The sequence below is a fragment of the Miniopterus natalensis genome, chromosome 2 (genome assembly GCF_054644295.1).
Source record: "Miniopterus natalensis isolate mMinNat1 chromosome 2, mMinNat1.hap1, whole genome shotgun sequence".
Classification (NCBI taxonomy): domain Eukaryota; kingdom Metazoa; phylum Chordata; class Mammalia; order Chiroptera; family Miniopteridae; genus Miniopterus; species Miniopterus natalensis.
Window position 1 is genome coordinate 21509481 of NC_142082.1, and position 16295 is coordinate 21525775.

Below are 16295 nucleotides of genomic sequence, written 5' to 3' on the forward strand. Positions count from 1 at the left end.
TTAGATATAATCCATCTCCTATTTATGATAAAAACTCTCAGTAAAGTGGGAATAGAGGGATCATACCACAACGTAATAAAGACCATGTACAAAAAACTTACAGACAACATTAGGCACAATAGGCAAAAACTAAATCTGTTTTCCTTAAGGTCAGGAACAAGGTAGTGATATCTGTTTTCACCACTTTTATTCAACAGATTACTATGTTTTACATATAGGTACCTACAAGTTTTGTGCATCTGTCTTGTACCAAGAACAATTGCTCAGCTCTTTACACTTAATGTTTTTCATCATTGTTGCTTGTTTCTAAAATTGTAGGTTTGTATGTCTCAAAAATGCGTACACATTTCAAGCTTAATATCATCACGACCATGTAATTCGACATTACTGTGCGGTGGACATGGCGTACGTAATAATTACTCTATTTTTATGTATAGATATTTTTAAAAAATCATGTCAATAACGTTTCCAGGATAATAAATAAGGTTCAGAATTATTTGATGGGGAAATTTCTTATGGAAAATTGCACTCAAATAAGGAAAGCAGTTTCCATTTTTTTATACATATATACATGAATTATGTGTTTAATCAGAATTTTATGTCTCATGAGTTAAGCTTTGAACTTTAGAAAAATGCAAAATAAAACAAGGTATTATAAGATCAAGATTGTAAAATTTTGGAAATAGATTTATTAAACATAGTACATATGCAATTATATATACATATAAAATTGTTTATTATTGAGTGTTACTGAAATATATTTACACATGCACAATATATTTATATTACACATATTTTTTATAGTCTAATATTTTTGTGAAAGCAGAGTTTCTTGTCTATTCTGATCTTTTCCACCCTTTCATGGCTTCAATTTGTTGCCTGTATGTCTGTCCCACACTATATTTGAAGTCATTCACTACTGGAATTTGGTACAATGTTAATTTTTACTTAATTATTATAAATAGTAGTGCAATGGACATTGTTATACATTCATCTTTGCATATTTATATGATTTCCTAAATTGTTAACAATAAAATCTGATAGGCCAAATGTATGTACCATTAATATTTTCTGTAATATTGTATTGCCTTCAAGAAACAGTATACCAGTTTTTGCTCCCACTTTTCATGTATGAAAAGGTGCATTTCCTCTAATTCTGGCCAGACTAGTTTCTCTGTTCTTTAATCTCTTCTACCATGGTAAATCTATTGTTAATTTGCACTTATTTAATAATTAATGATACAGTTCTTAATTATGTCTGTATGGTCATATTTCCCATTTGCATTTCTATTTGCCCACCCAATGTGCAATTATCTACTAGGTTATAGAAATTTTGGAAACTTTGGAAGGTTTCCAAGCATGCCTTTGGCTTTACATGTGTGACTAGTGTCTTCCACCATATTGATGCTTCATATATTATACTACAGTAACCCAGGAAAGAGCGTGTCTGTGTGTCTTGATTCAAAATTTTCTCCCAGATAACTTAAATGTCCTATTATTTACAGTTTATTTTCTGATTCTTCTCTTCTTTATTTAATTTTATTTCAATTTTTGCATGACCCTACTTCTAGATTCTCTAGTCTGCTTCTGACCCTTCTTTCAATTCCTTCACCAGCTCACATTTATAGATATTTTCTAGCAAAATAATTTTTTGCTATTTATGTCTGTTTAAGCAAGTTCTTCCTTTAGTTTTTTTACTCCCATATTTTTTTTGCTAAAGGTTGGCTCTTCTCTTAACTATTTTTTTATCCACCACAATTCACAATAAATTTAAACTCCCACAATTTTATAACATCTAGCCTCATAATGTTATGCCCTTCTAGGATAAGATATTTCAGTTGTATCCAATATGTTACCTACTTTTATTTAAAAACACAAGAGACAAATAATAGAAAATCTCTGTGACATTTAAAAAGATGCTGCATGGACATTTACTTTATTAAACTTTATTTTAGAATTATTTGCACATTAAAATAAACACTATATGTAATATACTAAATTATAATATTTAATAATGTACACTGACTAACAATGACAAATAATGCATTTAATTTTTATTGTATAATATTGTTATTTTTCATTTGGTTTTGGTTTTAGGTTTGCAACACTAACAACCATTGTCATTGTGACGCTGGATTTACTCCTCCATCTTGTGAGTTAATACCATCATCACCAGGAGGAAGTATTGATGATGGGTTTTGGCTTTTATCCGAAGGTTAGTATCTTGATCAGTGTGTTCCAACAGAACTTTCTGCACTTACAGAAATGTTCTACATCTCCACTGTTGATGTGGCTGTTGAGCACCTAGCATGTGGAAAGTGCAACTAAGGAACTAAAATTTCCATTTTATTTTACTTTATTTAATTTAAACTTAAATAGCCATTTGTGGCTACTCTGTTACACAGTGCAGCTCTACTCTAAATGATACTGTCAATAAAAATTTTATATACACTTTTAATTCACATCTAGACGTGAACATTTTAATAGGTGTCTCCTTAATTTTAACCACGGTTACCCAAACATTTCTATTTATATGGCAGAGTTTTCTTGATTGGTGTTATTAAATTATAGAATAGGGGATAGTTTTGTTATATAGTTTATATTCCAAGGATCTTAACTATTATGATGTGCTAGTTCATAACTAAGTTGCATTTTTAAGTTAACCATTCTGTATGTAGAAAGGTAAAAATGCTCAAATCTTTCACACCCATAGCACATGGAGAGTAGATGGTATAAAACACTTTTCCATTTATTTGGTGAACATTCATGAGTAAAGTAGTGTATTTGGTTTTTCTAAACCTCACAATGTATAAATCTCATAAGAGTTTCATTCCATTAATATCTTGCAATCATCGGCACTTTTGTTTTATATTTCATTTATATATTATGTTATAAAACTGACGATGCATTATTATTTGCCTTAGGTAGCTAATAGAATGTTAAAGATTTTTAAATATAAATATTTACATTTGCCCACATATTTACTGTTTTTTAGGGCTTTTCAACTCTTCCAGCAAATTCAAATTTCCATATGGGTCATTTCCTTTCAGCTTGAAAAACTTCCTTTTGTATTTCTCTTTTTTGTATTTATCTTGCAGTGACCATATGTTTCAGCCTTTGTTTGTCTTTATTTATTTATTTTTTAAATTTCAGCCTTTGTTTGTCTTTAAAATGTTTTTAGAATGTCTAAATTCATGAAGGGTATTTTCACTGGAAGTAGATTTCTAAGTTAGGAATTGTTACTCTCAGCAGTTCAAAGATGTAATCACATTGTATCCTGGCTTCCATTTTCTGATGAGAATACAGCTGTCATTCTTATTATACATTTCAATAATATAATTATTCTTTTATTCTTTGTCTGAGTTTCGGATTTATTTTCTATATTTCATTTTCTACATTTTCACCATGATTGACCAAGATGTGTTTTTCTTTGAATTTATCCTGTTTGGGTTGGCTGAGATTCTTGAATCTGTAGGTTGATGTATTCTTGGAAATTTTGAAAAATGTCTTAGCCATTTTCTGTTTTTCAATATTTATTTTTTATTAAACATATTTGGCTTTTAAAAAAATGTATACACATTAAGATTTGTGGTATTCAATTCTATGGATATAGGAAAAATGAACAGACTTTTGTTCCCATCAATTGTCACATGATACACAATAGACCTATCAGTTCAAATCCTCCCTCTGGCTTTCCCTTTGCAGTGGTCCCCTAGTGTTAATTCCTAGGAAACAATGACCTGTTCTCTGTCCCTAGAGATTTCTCTTTTCCAGAATGTCATATGCATTTGAGATTCATTCCTGTTGTCATATGTTTTAATAGTTCATTTATTTTTATTTTTAACCTGCCTTGTATTGAAAAGATGTCCTCTAGTTTGCTTATAGACTCACCCATTAAAGGTTATTTGTGTTTTTTCAAGATTTTGGCAATTAAGAATAAAGCTGATATAAATGTGCATGTAGGATTTAATATAATTTATGTAATATACTTATAGAATATACATATATGTATAGAATATACATATATTCTCACTTTTTGATGGGTAAACACCTAGTAGTGAGATTGCTGGGTCATTTACTAAGTGTATTTTTTTTTTTTTTTAGTGCGTGGACTGTTAATTTTATAAGAAACAGCCAAGCTATATTCAAAACTGGCTGTACCATTTTTCCTTCCCCCCATTCATTAATGAGAGATACAGTTTTTCTGCATAGATATATGCCCTTCATAAACACTTGATGTTGTGGGTGTTATTGTTGTTTTGTTCAATTTTGTTTTTCCAGTTTTAGATGTGTAATGATGTCTAATTGGGCTTTTACTTAAATTTAAGTTAAAATAATGACAGATTCACAGTAAATTGCAAAGAAAGGTAGGAGGAAGTTCCGTGTACCCTTTAGTCAGCCTTCATCAATGGAAACACTTTCAAATTGGTGTAGTCACCACCACAATGAAGATGCAGAACTGTAGTTTAGTATCATCACTAAACTAGTATTATTCCTTTTTATAGCTACACTGACCTTTTTCTCTCCCCTTCCTAACTCTTGGCAACCATTAGACTTCTCTGTCTCCCTAAGTACGTTATTTAGAGAATGTTATATAAATACATTGATACAGTTTGTGTCTCTTAAAGATTGGCTTTTTCTCTTGCATAAATTTCATGAACTGAATGTAAGTTGTTGCATATGTGAGTACTTCATTTTTTTTAAGTTGATAATTAGTATTTCTTTGTGTGGATGTATCAAAATTTAATTATTCACCCACTGAAGGACATTTGGCTGGCTGCCAATTTTTAACTATTATGAATAGATCTGCGATGAATACTCATGTGGAATATTCTGAATAAATGTAATTTTTTAAATTCAATGGGAAACATGCCCAAGAGTGAAATTGCTCGGTTGATACTAAGCCTTTTATAGTTACATTTATTTTTCATATTTTTATTGATTTTAGGGAGAGGGAGATAGAAACATCAATGATGAGAGAGAGTCATTGATCAGCTACCTCCTGTATGCCTCCCACTGGGGATTCAGCCCACAAACCCGGGCATGTGCCCTGACCAGGAATCGAACTGCACTCTCCTGGATCATCGGTTGATGCTCAGTCGTTGAGCCATACTGGCCGGGCACCTTTTATAATTTTAAAAGTAACTGCCAAACTACTCCAGAGTGGCTAACCATTTGACATTTACATCAAAAATATCTGAATGACCAACTTTTGGCATTCCCACCACGTACTTTTAAGCCATTCAATTCGGTGTATAATAATACCTCATTGTGGTTTTAATTTGCACTCCCCTAATGGGTAATGATGTTAAATATATTTAATATGTTATTTTGGCATCTTTATATCCTTTTTTTAGCAAAAAGTCTCTTCTGCTCTCTCTTTCTCTACATTTGTCTGATTATAAATTGTAAAATGTCTTCCTCCATCAATACTTTTTTCTTTATCACTATGGCAGTAAAATAAAATTTCTAAATTCTCAATTGTGTTCAATAGAAGCTAAAATAATGACAGAATTGACTCCAAAGCTCTTTTGGACCTTCTTTGAAGCTATTATATTTCTTTGGGCAACAAAATCAGAAAACTGAAATTTTCCAATGGAATAAAATTGGGAACCCAGACATAAACCCTCATGTATGTGGACTAATGATTTTCCACATGATGCCATGTCCGTTCAATGGGAAAAGGACAGTCTTTTCAGCAAATGGCATTGGGATGGTAAATAGCAACAAGCAAGAGAATAACCTTGGACATTTACTTAAACCATGTAAAAAAATTAACTACAAATGGATCAGAAATTTGAATGTGAGAGCTAAAATTATAAAATTCTTTGAAGAAAACAGCAGAAATATGCAAAACTTCTTGGTTTTGCAATAATTTCTTGGACATGTCACCAAAAATAAAGAAAACAGAAGTAGATACATTTGAATTTACCATAATTAAAAACTGTTTCCAACAAAGAGCACTATCAACAAAGTGAAAAGGTAGACCATGTAATGGGAGAAAATCTTTGCAATTATATATCTGATGAAATATTAATATCCATAATATGTAAAGAACTCCTATAACACAACAACAATGAAACAACCCCATTAAACAATTCAATTGTAAACATTTATCCAAAGAAGATACCCATATGGCCAGCAAGGACATGAAAAGATGCTCAGTATCACTAATTGTTAGGGAATTTTGGGTCAAACCTACGAGATACTAATTAAAAACTAGTTGGATGGCTGTTGTCAAAAAATTGAGAAAATGCTAAGTGTTGAAGAGGACACAAAGAAATTGGAGCCCCTGTGTACCATTGGTGGAATATAAAGTTATTATTATGCAGCCTCTGTGGAAAATAGTGCAGTAGTTCATTAAAAGATTAAACACAGAATTACCTTATTATCCTGCAATTCCAGTGCTAGGTATATACCACAAAGTATCGAAACCATGACCTCAAACAGACACTTGTACAGCCACGTTCATACAGTCTTATTCACAATAGACAATTGGTGGAAACACCCAAATGCCCATTCACAGACACATGGGGAAACAAAATGTGTTATATTCATACAATGGAATATTACTTAACTTTAAAAAGGAATGAAATTCTGGCATAGGCTACAACATGGATGGAACTTGAAGATGTTATGCTAACTAAAAAGCCAGTCACACGCTGGATGTGATACTGAATGATTCTGCATTTATGAGGTCATTAGTCAAATTCAGAGAGAGAAAATAAAATGGCAGTTTTCAGGGGTGGTGGGGAGGGGGAAATGGCACATTCATGTTTAAAGGATGAAGAGTTTCAGTTTGAGGTAATAAAAAGGCTGAAGTTTTATGGTGGTAATGGATTTACAACAATGTTAATGTGCATAATGCCAATGAATGTACACTTAAAGATGTTTAAAATAATAAATTTTATTTGTTGTGCATTTTACCACAATAAAAATTCAATTAGAAGAATTCCATTTTGATATCACCAAAAATAATATAATATTTAGAAATAATGTTATGCAAAGATGTATAAGATACACACTGAAAGCCAATTATATTATTAAAAGATCTAGATAAATGTAAAGACATCTAATGTATTGGAAGTCTCAATATTGTTAATGCAAAATTACTTCACAAATTGAGATAAATATTCAATACAATCATTAACAAACCCAAGTTGTCTTTTTTGCAAAAATTGACAAGCTGATCCTAAAAGGCAGGCAGAAATTCAAAAGTAGGTTTTCAAGAAAATTTGAAAGTGAAAACATATTTCTCAATTTCAAAACATATTACAGAGCAAAAATAATTGGCAGTGTGGTACTGTCCTAAGAATAAGGATAACATATAGCTCAATGGAATAAAAAGCTGAGTCCAGAAATAAATAGTCATTAATTAAAATCATTAATTTTTGACAAGATGTCAAGTCAATTAAGTGGAGGATAGAATGGTCTTCTCAACAAGCAGTGTTGGGAAAAGTAGGTATCAACATGCAGAAAAAGAAGTTAGATTGATACATCACAACCTCACACAAAAAATAACAAAATGGATCATAGATCCAAACAGAAGAGCTAAATTTATAAAACAGTACACACAAGTATAGTTTTGTGACCTTGGCATAGGCTATGTTATAGAAGACACCAAAGCACAAGCAAAGAAAGAAACAAGAGATTGATTTAACTTCATTAAAATTAAGAACTTTTGTACTGCAAAGGATATAACCAAGAAAGTGAAAGACACTACAGAATGGGTGAAAATATTTGCAAATCTTTTATCTGCTATGCAACATTGTGTATCCAGAATACATAAATAACCCTTACAATCCATACAAAACAACCACCCAATTAAAAATGAGGAGTTTAAGTAAACATATCTCCATAGAAGATATAAAAATACCTCATAAACCCATGAAAATGTGCTCAACATTTTAGGAAAATGTAAATCAAAACCACATGAGATACTCATTTGCCCTCCTTTGGTTGATTATAATAATAATACAGGCACCATGTTATTAGTGAGGATGTGGAGAAATTGGGATGTTCTCGGTGCTTTTTCCAGCACTGCTCAAGCTCTAGTATCTCATTTTCAATCTCAACTCAGCAGGAGCTGCAGTTTGGTTAGCTTCAGGTTGTATCTCTACCAAAGGACACCTGGGAGGCTATCACAACACTTCCGGGGTCCCTAATCTACAGAGCAATTGTCTCTCCAGTGCTGCACCCTGCAGATCCAGCCATTTCTGCTGCTGTGAACTCTGTCCTTTGCCTCCTTACCTCTGTGAAATGCTATACTTTGCCTAGGACTCTAACTGTCTGCTGAGATCAGCAAATTCTCCAAAGGTAGAACTGAATTTTCATAAAGTCAACATCATATTTTCCTTCCTTCAGGTATAGTTTTGCATTTCCTGTTGACTTCCAGAAATCATTTCCTTCATGTAGATTGTCTTGTTTTATATTTTTATTGTAAGAGAGCTAGATTGGCACCATTTAATGGAAAAAGTCCATCATAGCTAAAGTGGAAGCCTTACCATTCTTCCTTAGGGTAACGGACATCTCTCAATTCAATAAGTAGGTGCAATTTCTTTAATTAGCCTTTAGTACATGAGAAGAAAGATCTACTTCCAATACGATATTTTGAACTTGGACTAATGGAGAACTGACCTTTTCTGATGGATGTAGCAGGGAAAGGAGAGTTTTAAAAGTCTTGAGTTCTACCATAGTGTAAGACTGCTGCCTATTTGCATGATTTCAATATTTTTGCATATACTTGACAATTTATTTCCTCTAATACATAAAACATTCTGAATCACTTTATTTCAGTTAAATCACTTCTTATCAACATGTAATTGGACTGTGTGTGTTTTAAAGTTATTGAACTTTTCTCCTACTTGGGGCATTAATTTTGTTTACATTTAATGTTATCACAGTTATGTTGGTGGTAATTCTGATTGCTTAATTTAGTTTTCTGTATTTTAATTGTCTAGATTATTTCTTTTGTTAAATTGGACCAAGTTTCCATAGATTTAAAAATTTTTCAGAAATGTCTTCTAACACCTAGGGAATATCTATTTTTCTAACATAATCAAAGTTAAGACAATATCACTTTATACAGATAATATGAAAACTTAACCTAGTTTACTATCATTAATTGTGCTTTACAATTCACCTTCAGTTATGTCAATAATTTTTCATTAAATCATTTTTTTAAATGGTTCTTTTGTATGTTCTATATTTTCAATAGAAGAAACTATTAGGTAGTAATATCAATTTCATATGTGCTCAGCAGCAGTTCACAGAAGGGAATATGATAAAATGTATTAGAATTAAAACAAAAATAAAAATTATACATGTAATGATTTAAAATAAAGTATGAGAGTGATATTGATATATATAGAGTGACATAATTATGTAAAGCACTTTATGGCAAAGTTACAGAATATTGGAAAATACTATTAAACTTAATTTTATTCATTCCATGACTGCATTATTAGAATCACAAATTTTTATAAATTAAAATTCTAATATGCTTTGAATATAATTTTTGAAAATGTTAAATGGTACTCTCATGTTTTCAGGAAAAATTGTAAGCTTGCCTATAAAAGAACCACGTACTGCTGCTCAAAAAAATGGTCTCTTTATCAGTTTCTGCATTTTTCTAACTGGCCTTATGTTAATTGCCATCATTGCTCTTAAATGGAATAAAATGAAATTTTGGAAAAGAGAGGAAACAGTAAGTGAAGGGTAAGTAAACTTATTACTTCTCATGTTTATATTAAAATGCATTGTGAGAAGAATTCAAATGTAATTCAGGATATTACAAGCAGAAATTCTGGGATGGGTTGGATTGATTTGTCGAAATATTGAGTCTTAGTATATAATTTTATTTTTTCAGATTTCAGGCAGGTAGGTATCCTTCATGTGCACATGGGCCCAGGGACAACTGAAGCTACTCAGTAAATCCTCAGTGCCTTTCAAATAGAAAACTACTTGGCTATAATTGTTTTAGGAGGTTTTTTCTATTTTCCAAGCAACCCCACATTCTGGTATACCAAGGAGATCAATAGAGATACGGAAGCAAATTTTGTGTACAGTATATGTAGAAGTTAAGAAAAACACAAGATAGCACAGAATGAGGGAGATAACACAGGATACTGCCCAGTTTATACATAATTAATACTGCTCACGTGTTTCTGAAGTTAGAATTAAGGTACTTGCACAGCTTTTTTCTTTAACAGTAACACCAATACACACTGCAACTTGATTAGTGAATATTCAAGAAAATGAGAATGCAGCCTGGCCGGGCGTGGCTCAGCAGTTGAGCGTCGACCTAGGATCCAGGCCATAGGGGTTCGATTCCTGGTCAGGGCACATGCCCGGGTTGTGGGCTGCAGCCGATCAATGACTCTCATCATTGATGTTTCTACCTCTCTCCCCCCTTCTCCTTTCCTCTCTCTGAAATCAATAGATATATTTTTTAAAAAAAAGAAAAGAAAAGAAAATGAGAATGCAGAATGAAATATAAATAAGTGGGTCTCTTTATTCCATGATAAAGGAAAGTGGTTCTCTTTCTTACTTTTGGAGAGATAAATAAAATAATGATAGAAAATCTTGTCAACACGTCGATCTCCTAAGTTAGTTAATTTTATTTATAAGCAAGTTAGAAGGAACTAGTTAAATTCAGTGTAGTATTCTGCCTGATTGATGTAGACATTTACATAATCATCAAATTATTATAAATTGACCTGAATGAATATCTGGCATAAGTCTTCTTGTGTCTTACTTAAGACTTCTTGGACAAATCTGAATAGTTGCTGGAAGTAAACCTGACTTTTAAATGAGATGTTGTAATAGGGAATGACTGATCATAAATAACTAAAACTGGTCATGACAGTCTAAGTGTTAGAGCAACACTAAGTGGGTTCAGGGTTGCAAGGGTAAGAAATGATGTAGCCCGGCTGGGCATAGCTCAGCGGTTGAACATCGACCTAGGATCTAGGTGATTGGGGTTCGATTCCCAGTCAGGGCACGTGCCCCGGTTGCAGGCTCCATCAACGACTTTCTCATCATTGATGTTTCGATCTCTCTCTCTCCCTCTCCTTTCCTCTCTCTGAAATCAGTAAAGACATATTTTAAAAAAAAAAAAAAAGAAAGAAATGATGTAGAGCTGAAGCACCAATGGGCGGTATAATGAACTGCAGGTTCAGCAACTATGTCATTCCATCACTGTAAGGCTTTATGATTGACATCATCTCTTCTTGTGTATGTGTGTCCATTACCTGAAAAATGACTGCTCTGTTTGCACATAGCAGAGAATAGCAATCTAAACTTTGTCTAGATTCCTTTTCAAGTAAAATACCAATAATCTGTTTCCAAACCAATGCCTTTTTATTTACATAATCAAGAGACAGGAGGAAGTGGGTGTGGAAGTGTGCCTAAAATCAACCTGTGTTCTGTCTGGATTTATAACCCTGAGTTAGGTGTTCCAACCTGACTTTATTACCCCATGGCCAAGGAACTGTAGTCATGTAGCAGAGACCTGGGCACCATGACATTTCTCTTCGACAGGAACTGTGTAGATATTGGAGTTTTCCAAAGAAAAAAATGAAGACTAAAATACCACCAAATGTAACTAAATGTAACTGAAAGACATAGAGGCCTCACTAATGACCTCATTAATGAAAGTGAGAAAGTTATTTACATAGTTTTTGATAGAAATATCATAACTGGAAAGGTAATAAGTTAAGAATTTGAGAATTTGCATGTAAATTACCTTTTTAACTTTGGAGGTACACTGTCATAGACATGTTAATATACCTATTGCCTTCCTTGTAGAGAAGATAGAGAAAATAGAGGATCATTTTTAGTTTAAAATTATATATGCTTAACATATTTAGTTGTTAGATCAACATTAGAAATATGGGATCACTGAGTGGAATATGGGAAGCAAAGCGGATCTTGGTATAGATTGTTTGAGTAATTAGTATAAATATACCATTGTTACTTTTCTTGATTTTAAGATTACAAAGTTTCCTAAACATAAAACTAATGTTATTTCTCTTATACAGATCTATGTCAGAAGGCAGCAAGACTAACAGCAATGAGTCATACACAGAGTCAAAGGTGAAATGAAAGAATCAAACTATTGATAAAATAACATGCTGAAATAGTTTTTTTTTAATCTTTAATAATACCTCAGTATGAGACCTATTTTTTCCGTTTCACCCTCATCACTCCTATTTGTCAATATCACATACTAAAACAAAAGCTAACTCAAGCATTGCTTTATACTCTTTAGAAATAGTTAATGTTAACAAGTATTAGAGATTTGTCAGCTGTTTATCTTCTTGAAATAGGAATGACTTTGGAGAGATTTAAATATATTCTTAAAATAGTTATGAGTTGTCATGTATCCTGCTCACTCACTTAAGGTTCCAATTGGTAGAATTACATAGATTGTTTCCAAACATTTATATTTCTTCCTCATTAAGATCCCATGGTTATGGTTATTCTTGTTTCATAAATGAGAAAATAGACATAAGAATTTAAATAATTCCCCATGTGTATAGAATTTTAGGAATTCTTGGAGTTCGATTTTAAGACAATCAGACTCAAGGGTTCAAACTAATAATTCCATAGTCTTGACTCATATAGCCTGATATGTGAATGCTACATGCACTCTCCAAGGCAGAAAGGCAATTATTTGCTATAAGATGGAATAAAGTAGGCATCTGCAAATATTTATCAAATTTTAACTTATATGTATAAAGAAACCATGATCTTTCACATATTAGACCTCTCTCTTGGAGTACATAGAAGGATTCAAACATTCATCCAAGAGTGAGGTCAGAATTCATCCAGAAGCGTATGTGCCATTCTTCTGTATCTGAGTTTGAGAGAGTTAAGTCAATGGATCTGTTTCCTTATCTGCCACAGAGAACAAATTTATAACTCCTACCCTGAATGAAATTAATCTTATTTCTGACTAGACCTATCCCTACTTCTTCTTTAATTATTCTATGAAAATCCACATCTTAGGTGAGGATTTTGGCACTTGGGTCGCTGTCTTCCTCTCACATCCTCCAGTCACAGTCCATCCTCATGCTGGGTTGTCTTCCCTTCAATTAATCGCTGCCACCCAACTTCAGTCATTTTATCCTAGAGCAATATACTTACTGATCTTGCCATTCCTCTGATTTCTTCGAGCTCTTAAGTCATAAATGCAATAGTTTCCTTTGGTTTATATTTTTTTCTTGGTTTTTTTTTTTTTTTTTTTTTTGCAGCCATCTTCTGCCACCACTACTTTATGGTTATTTTAAGATCTTGCCTCAAAAATTTGAAATAGTGGGTTAGGCAGTCAGTCCATAAGCAATAAACACATTTCATAAGTTGATCATATAGTGTATTGACATTGATTAATCAGATGGGAAAGATTAGGGCAGTAGGGGTAATTGGAAGAGTTGATGTTGATGAAGGAATTCGATAGTCATTTTTTTCTTAAATGGTTGACTAGGTAGGCCCAATTGAACAAGAAATATGTAAGCAAAGAATTGAAGGAGGTGAAAATATTTATCCAGTTTAGATATTAGAAAGACTCTCATGGACTTACAAGTTCATCTCACATGAGGCTTTAATTTAAATGCAAAGGATACGGCACAGCAAGAGAAGAGTGCAGGCAAGTAATGGATGTCAGAGAGACACCTCATACACAAAGTCTCAAGGTTCCTTTTAAAAAGAATTTAAATAGCTGATCATCAATCTCACTGCCCTTATTTTGGCAAAGTGTGAAAGCAGACATCCATAAAGATAGAGCTTTTCCATTTCAGCTATAAATCAACGCTATATTACACAGGAATGCAGCTGGCAGAGCTATTCGTGCATATATCTGGGCAGGAGCTTTCCAAACAAGAATGATCCAATAGAAAAAAAGTCAAAATGTTTGATAAATAACAGTGATGCCAGTTTGTCTGGAGCAGAGTTAGCCAGAAGGCACATGACATACACTTTTAAAGCTGTTTTATTGAAAGAAGCAAGGACAGAGACTAAAAGGAGAAAAACCAGTCAGTGAAGTACTACTGCAGTAACCCACGACAAAACAGAACGGCAGCTCAGAGAGCAATAGTAAAAATGGTTTTAGGAATAAATTCGTAAGGTGAACCAACAGAAGGCATTGACAGTTTGGATGCAAAGTGTAAAAAAAAGTACCTAAATGATGTTTATTGGTAAACATTGGAAGATAGGAATGCTAAGATGTAAACCCAGACCCGTTTCTAAATTTTACTCTTAATACATTTTAAAATTTATTTTAAAATTCATGAACATCGAGAGATAAAATATACATAGGTAACCGTGAGCCAAGGCAAGTGTCTGGGGTGCCCTGATAAGGAGTTTACATTTCCTCATATATGAATGGGAACACGTCAAAGTATTTCCCAAGTGGTAGGGGAGGGATTTAGCGTGGCATGGTGCTGGAATGAAGTAGGGGAAAGTTCAGTCAGATTCAGCCAGCACCGGAGATGAGCACAGCAGCTACGGGAGTAAGGAATACACAGGAAAGATGTGATGAGGGCAGGTTTGGAAGAGAAGATGAAAAAGTTTCGTGAGATGTAACAGAGGTAGAGTCAATTAAGTGGTGAGTGATGGATATATTTGGGGTAGAATAACAAAGGACTACAAAGACTTAGCCATTTCTGATACAGTGCATTAGCATAGCTTTTACTTATGACTGTATAGCAGGAAAGAGCCAGTTTGGTGCTGGAAGGACGCTGTGGAGGGGAGTGAAGAATGAGCTTGCTTTTGATCATGTGTATGTGGGTCACCTGCTGGAGAACTCTGGGAGCACTCCTCCTCTGTAGATAAAAATGGACCAATTACTCACAATTTATTTCTCACAGGTTTTTATTGTTCTTTTCCTCTCTGTTTCCTTGCTGGTGATTTTCTTTTTACCATGTGAAGCATAGAGACTATGTAAATGAGACACTTATAAATGCCAATGCATAATATATTTTTAATGTGTCTATCACAAAGGATTCAGGAAAAAGAAATGGGTTTACAAATTTCACAGAGCACAGACATAGGTTTTGGTGGTATAACCAGTGTCTTATTACACTAATTAAATGCTACCGTTGTAGGTGCATAGTAAAATTAGGCAGCTTTATTAAGTTACAACTTAACATTTCTGTTTTCTGTATTTCTTTAGATCAGTGACTAAGCAATAAGTCAAAAAGCCTTAGGTTGGAGAAAGGATATTACCAAGAAACTCACCATTAGCTGGTCTGATCCAAGAATGAAAAGAATCTGCTTTTCTCTCCTTTTGTTATGGCTTATGGCTTTCACTTTCACAAACCAAAATAAATCCTGTGAGCGAAAGTATGTAGGCCTGTGTCTGTTGATTCTTCTACAGGCTGTGACCCTTTAGTAGGAAATAGGCAGTTTAGCCTCTTTTGAACATGGGAGGCTGTTGCATCCCGAGGTGAGAACATTCCATTGTCCCCTGTGCTGCCGCCCTCAGTGCCTATGGCTGTGCTAACTGCTCCCATCTCCAAAGAGGACACCGACAGCCCTTACCTCCCCAGCAGCTTGTGATTCCCCTCCCTATCCATTGCAAGCTTTGGATTTGAAGTGTTGCTGGGTAAGGCCAGCCCCAAGCCCCCAGAGACTCCCTAGCATCCCTTCTATCTTCAAGGAATTGCTCTAATTGAGTTTCTGGTCAAACATAAATGTTCTGTCTCCAGGTGATACTTTCTTGACCTCATGTAACTTGCAGTCTAGGCTGTATTTTTTCCTTTGCTGCACCCGGTTTTGCTGCTCTTTCTTTACTTGAAGCTGAGCTTTTCTGGGTAAGATTGTCTTGCTTTAGTGTCCCCTCTCCCCATCTTGCTCTTACTGAGATAGGTACACTTTTCCATACCTCAAACCAGTATACATGGATTAGAAATCCATCATCTTCCCTGGAGATAATTACGACCTGCAGATTTCCCATCAATACACAGAGATGCTCCTGAGTCAGGGGTGGGAGTACCTCACCACAGAGACTAAGAGTTTCCTTTTCTAAATGTCCACCAGTAAGAGGTAAGTGATGCTTTTGTCAGAGTAAGTTTAGAAAACTCTCAGAGATCAAACCTGTCTGCAATAAGCCATGAGGAAATGGTTTTACATTTTGACTTTTGTGAACTTACATCTATATAATTGTCCATTTTTTAATTGGGCTATTTCTTTCCTTGCTATTGACTTGATTTACTTATACGATTTTTTATATTAACCCCTTATCAGGTGTAAAATTTACAAATATTTCCTTGCATAACATAGTCTCTTCAGTGTGC

General features: G+C 33.7%; 1 protein-coding gene across 1 annotated transcript in view; it reads left to right on the forward strand.

Annotated features, from left to right (window-relative positions):
- The window catches only part of LOC107526291 (A disintegrin and metallopeptidase domain 3-like), a 98855-nt gene extending 83231 nt beyond the window's left edge, over positions 1-15624 (forward strand). The window contains exons 18-22 of the mRNA XM_087814185.1: positions 319-405; positions 2098-2215; positions 9552-9717; positions 12042-12096; positions 15173-15624. Coding sequence (XP_087670311.1) covers positions 319-405; positions 2098-2215; positions 9552-9717; positions 12042-12096; positions 15173-15184 — 438 coding nt within the window. The 3' untranslated portion in view covers positions 15185-15624. The remainder of the gene's footprint in view (positions 1-318; positions 406-2097; positions 2216-9551; positions 9718-12041; positions 12097-15172) is intronic.
- The last annotated feature ends 671 nt before the right edge of the window (positions 15625-16295 follow it).